A 4,084-nucleotide genomic window follows, 5' to 3' on the forward strand; every position below is an offset into this window, starting at 1 on the left:
TAGATATGTCTTGCAATTTTGCAAGTGCCTCGTTCACTTTATTGATATGACTCTCCTCTGAATTCAGGTTTCTCTTCCTTGACGTCTGACTCACTCTCTTCGGAGATAATTCACTGGTTTTCTGACAATGTAACTCAGCATCTGGATTGTTGGCCTCAGTTTCACGTGGAGTTATATCTTCACTTTCATCCTAAAATTAGGAAATCATAATTAAACAGCGTCCATGCAGTGCATTTTGTACATCTATAGTATGCCTATAAATACAGGGTGTCCCATGCGTTGCAGCAGACACTTCAGCAGATGACAGTCGCAAAAACATGTCAGTATATTATTTACCTACATTTAACTACCTAGTCATCTCCTGAAACTCCTGTTGCTACTCGTGGGACACATTGTAGTGAAATACTGTGCAATTCAAGCTCAGAACTCAGTGCTTGGGCTTTTCCCCTAAATATCATACATTCATCATACATCATAAACTACTAAACTGATTATCTGAGATGCGTTTTTGAAATTTACAGTAAAAGACTTTGCTCTCTCTCTCTCTCTCTCTCTCTCTCTCTCTCTCTCTCTCTCTCTCTCTCTCTCTCTCAGTTCCTCATTTGATGGGTCGATATCGTACTCGGCTAGCACTCTGCTGGGCCCGCGTTCGATTCTCCGACCGGCCAATGAAGAATTAGAGGAATTTATTTCTGGTGATGGAAATTAATTTTCGCTATAATGTGGTCCGGATTCCACAATAAGCTGTAGGTCCCGTTGCTAGGTAACCAATTGGTTTTTAACCAAGTAAAATAAGTCTAATCCTTCGGGCCAGCCCCAGGAGAGCTGTTAATCAGCTCAGTGGTGTGGTTAAACTAAGGTATACGTTCTCTCTCTCTCTCTCTCTCTCTCTCTCTCTCTCTCTCTCTCTCTCTCACACACACACACACACACACAAACATTTTATAAAGTTTTGTGTCACCATTCTTCATCATGATTAGTTGTAGGCCATAAGTTAAAGTAATACAAATATAAAGTAATACAAGTAAACTGTGTACGTCATTGTAGCCTACATGTCAGTAAATTAACCAGTTGGTTTTAAATGCACGCCTTTTCTCAGGTTCCACAGTCAACAAAAGAGTGGAAGCGTATTCAGCATGATTTTGACGTGAAGTGGAATTACCCGTACTGTTGTGGAGCAGCCGATGGAAAACACGTTCAGATTAAACGTCCAGACAATATTGCCTCAGAATTCTTCAATTACAAAGGCCATTACAGTATTATTCTCTTTGCTCTAGTAGATGCCAATTACCGTTTTCTCTACATACATGTTGGTCATAATGGTAGAGCCAATGACAGTGCTGTATTTAGGAACTCAACACTAAATTCTGCTATTCAAAATAATTTACTGAATTGGCCACATAATTCAGTTATCATTGGCGACGATGCGTTTCCTCTCAGGCCAAACCTGCTAAAGCCATTCAGCAACGCCAACCTTTCACTGAAGCAACGAATATTCAACTACCGCCTTTCAAGGGCAAGAAGAGTGGTTGAAAACTCCTTTGGTATTCTTGCTGCCAGATTTAGGATTTTGTATGGCCCAATAAATTTGAAAACAAATACCATTGATCTTGTGGTCAAGTCTGTTTGCTACCTTCACAGCTGGCTTATTGCAAAATCAACTACAAATTATTTTGGAAATGGTACAATTGATCAAGAGGGTTTAGATACAGGAGAAATACATCCTGGGAGCTGGCGAAGTACGAACAGTGAGCTTCATTCCGCAAAACACCTACCTTCTAACAACTACAGCAATGAAGCTCCAAAGAAGAGGGAGCAGTATGCAGAATATTTCACTGGAGAAGGGGCCGTTCCTTGGCAAATGAATTCCATTGGAGCCAATACAATACACTGAGTAGATAAAAAAATCTTTAGTGAAATTCGTGCATCTTTGCATCTGAGCCACTGCGTTCTTAAACTTTTATTTGTGCCTGATTAAAGATCTCTAAAGGTAAATAATGTGACCTTCTAGTGCCTTAGGACTAGAGTGATGTTATTACCCTTTCTAGACCTATAACTACTCACAAGCAAAAGTTTAAGAATATAGTGGACGGGTCTTCGCTTCAAAGATGGATGAGTTTCATTATAGTTTCACTCTCACTTATATTTTAGTATTACTCGTTTATTAATCATGTATACCATCACTGTGAAAGGTTGTAGTTTACTGTATATTATATTATATATTATATTATGTAGTAAATGAGGAGGAAAAGCAACAGTATTTCATTTGACATCCAGATATTTCTAATTTTGTTTAGGCATTAATTCAACCTGCATTATAATTTGTTTACTGATAGGAAATAAAATGAAGTATGCTACAAAAAACACTTACTAAATTTGAGGATGAAGCTCTGCTTGCTGTCACATTTCGTAGGGAGGCATCAGCTTTCTTGAACCATGACAGTCGAGGTTGGTATATGTCATCCAATCCTGCCCCACTTCTCTTTGATTTTTCAATTTTCATTATTTCTTGTCTATAAACATTTTTAATAACCTTAATTTTCTTTCTTAAAAATTCAACGTTGGGAACATGAAGGCCTACCTTCATCAAAGCTTCGGCTAACGTATTCATTGCCATGTCACGCTTGTTTATGTTCATGTAATCAATGTGCCTTATATCCCACAGGCATTCATATCCTTCAGAAATTCCCAAAAACGTGGAAATTTATTTTGGACTCCACTTCTCGCACATGCTTGCGTTCGGGGAAGGTGATGACAACTGTCCAGCAAAGCGGCAACTTGGCGTTGACACGTGGACAGTTGTGGCTGCTAGTTGGTCACGTGACCGGCAAGTAGCGAGTAAAGTAGCCAGGACATCAACTTCACTTGCCACTATCCTGGACTATCCCAGCAAGTGGCAAGCTTACTAACTTTTCGTTGACATTGGGCAAGTACAGCGGTAGTTCACAGGTCGCTAGTACTGGCGGCTACTAAACTAGCCCCATGTCAACAAGGCTTTATAACACTGTCTGGCACAGGTTCAGAACACTGTAATTTTTCCCTTGCATTTCAGCATCAGTGTATTATTTTACATATTTGTATACATACTTATATACACATGCACGCACAGACGGTCACACACGGACACACACACACACACACACACACACACACACACACATATATATATATATATATATATATATATATATATATATATATATATATATATATATATATATACATACATTATATATATATATTTTTATGTGTGCATTATAGAAATTCATTTCTCGCTATAATGATAATGTGGTTCGGATTCCACAATAAGCTGTAGGTCCCGTTGCTAAGTAACCAATTGGTTCTTAGCCACGTAAAAATAAGTCTAATCCTTCAGGCCAGCCCTAGGAGAGCTGTTAATCAGCTCAGTGGTCTGGTAAAACTAAGCTATACTTATTATATCATCACCACAAGGAAAATTTTAATACAGTGTAAATCCTGACCAGTTTCATTAATCAAAGGACTGATACAAGTGGTAGGAATTGACAATATATATATATATATATATATATATATATATATATATATATATATATATATATATATATATATGTGTGTGTGTGTGTGTGTGTGTGTGTGTGTGTGTGTGTGTTATGGGGACAGTACAAACATACATACAGGTCGCTGGAAACCAAAAATCCACGCACGACAGGTGGCAGAGCCCAGGTTCTTAGTTTCCAAGTCTGTTTATCATGTTTCCTGTCCATATCAACTACCTTCCTCAAAATTTTGAACATTTTACATATTTCTTTTGAAATTGATTAACCAATTTAATGTATGCCTTGGCTGATATTCAAATTCATTCAAACTCTGTTTTGTATAACACTAGACTTAATATTTCTTTCCAGTACGTTATAAAATTGACTATCTTGTGTGCCTCTGCTCAGTTGATTGTATGATCATTACCCTAACTTGCACGAAAATTCACATACGTGGAAATTATAATATAAATATCCTTCAGTATTGCCAGGAGAGTTCCTTATAACTGTGTTTCATTATTTTATTGTTCTTAAATGTTTTATTAACTCCAGTATTCTCAAGTATT

The 4,084-nt window shown here is 37.5% G+C and overlaps 1 protein-coding gene across 1 annotated transcript; it reads left to right on the forward strand.

The window, feature by feature from the left end:
- Positions 1-1,081: 1,081 nt before the first annotated feature.
- LOC136851515 (uncharacterized) lies at positions 1,082-2,909 on the forward strand. Its single transcript, XM_067125709.1, has 2 exons — positions 1,082-1,857; positions 2,666-2,909. The coding sequence occupies exons 1-2, from the start codon at positions 1,082-1,084 to the stop codon at positions 2,907-2,909; spliced, it is 1,020 nt and encodes a 339-aa protein (XP_066981810.1).
- The last annotated feature ends 1,175 nt before the right edge of the window (positions 2,910-4,084 follow it).

The sequence above is a fragment of the Macrobrachium rosenbergii genome, chromosome 3 (assembly GCF_040412425.1).
Source record: "Macrobrachium rosenbergii isolate ZJJX-2024 chromosome 3, ASM4041242v1, whole genome shotgun sequence".
Lineage (NCBI taxonomy): Eukaryota > Metazoa > Arthropoda > Malacostraca > Decapoda > Palaemonidae > Macrobrachium > Macrobrachium rosenbergii.

Coding starts and splice junctions, on each gene's coding strand:
- LOC136851515 (XM_067125709.1), top strand. CDS start 1,082: ATGCACGCCTTTTCTCAGGTTCCACAGTCAACAAAAGAGTGGAAGCGT. Junction 1,858..2,665: donor GGAGAAGGGGCCGTTCCTTG/GCAAATGAATTC, acceptor TATATCCCACAG/GCATTCATATCCTTCAGAAA.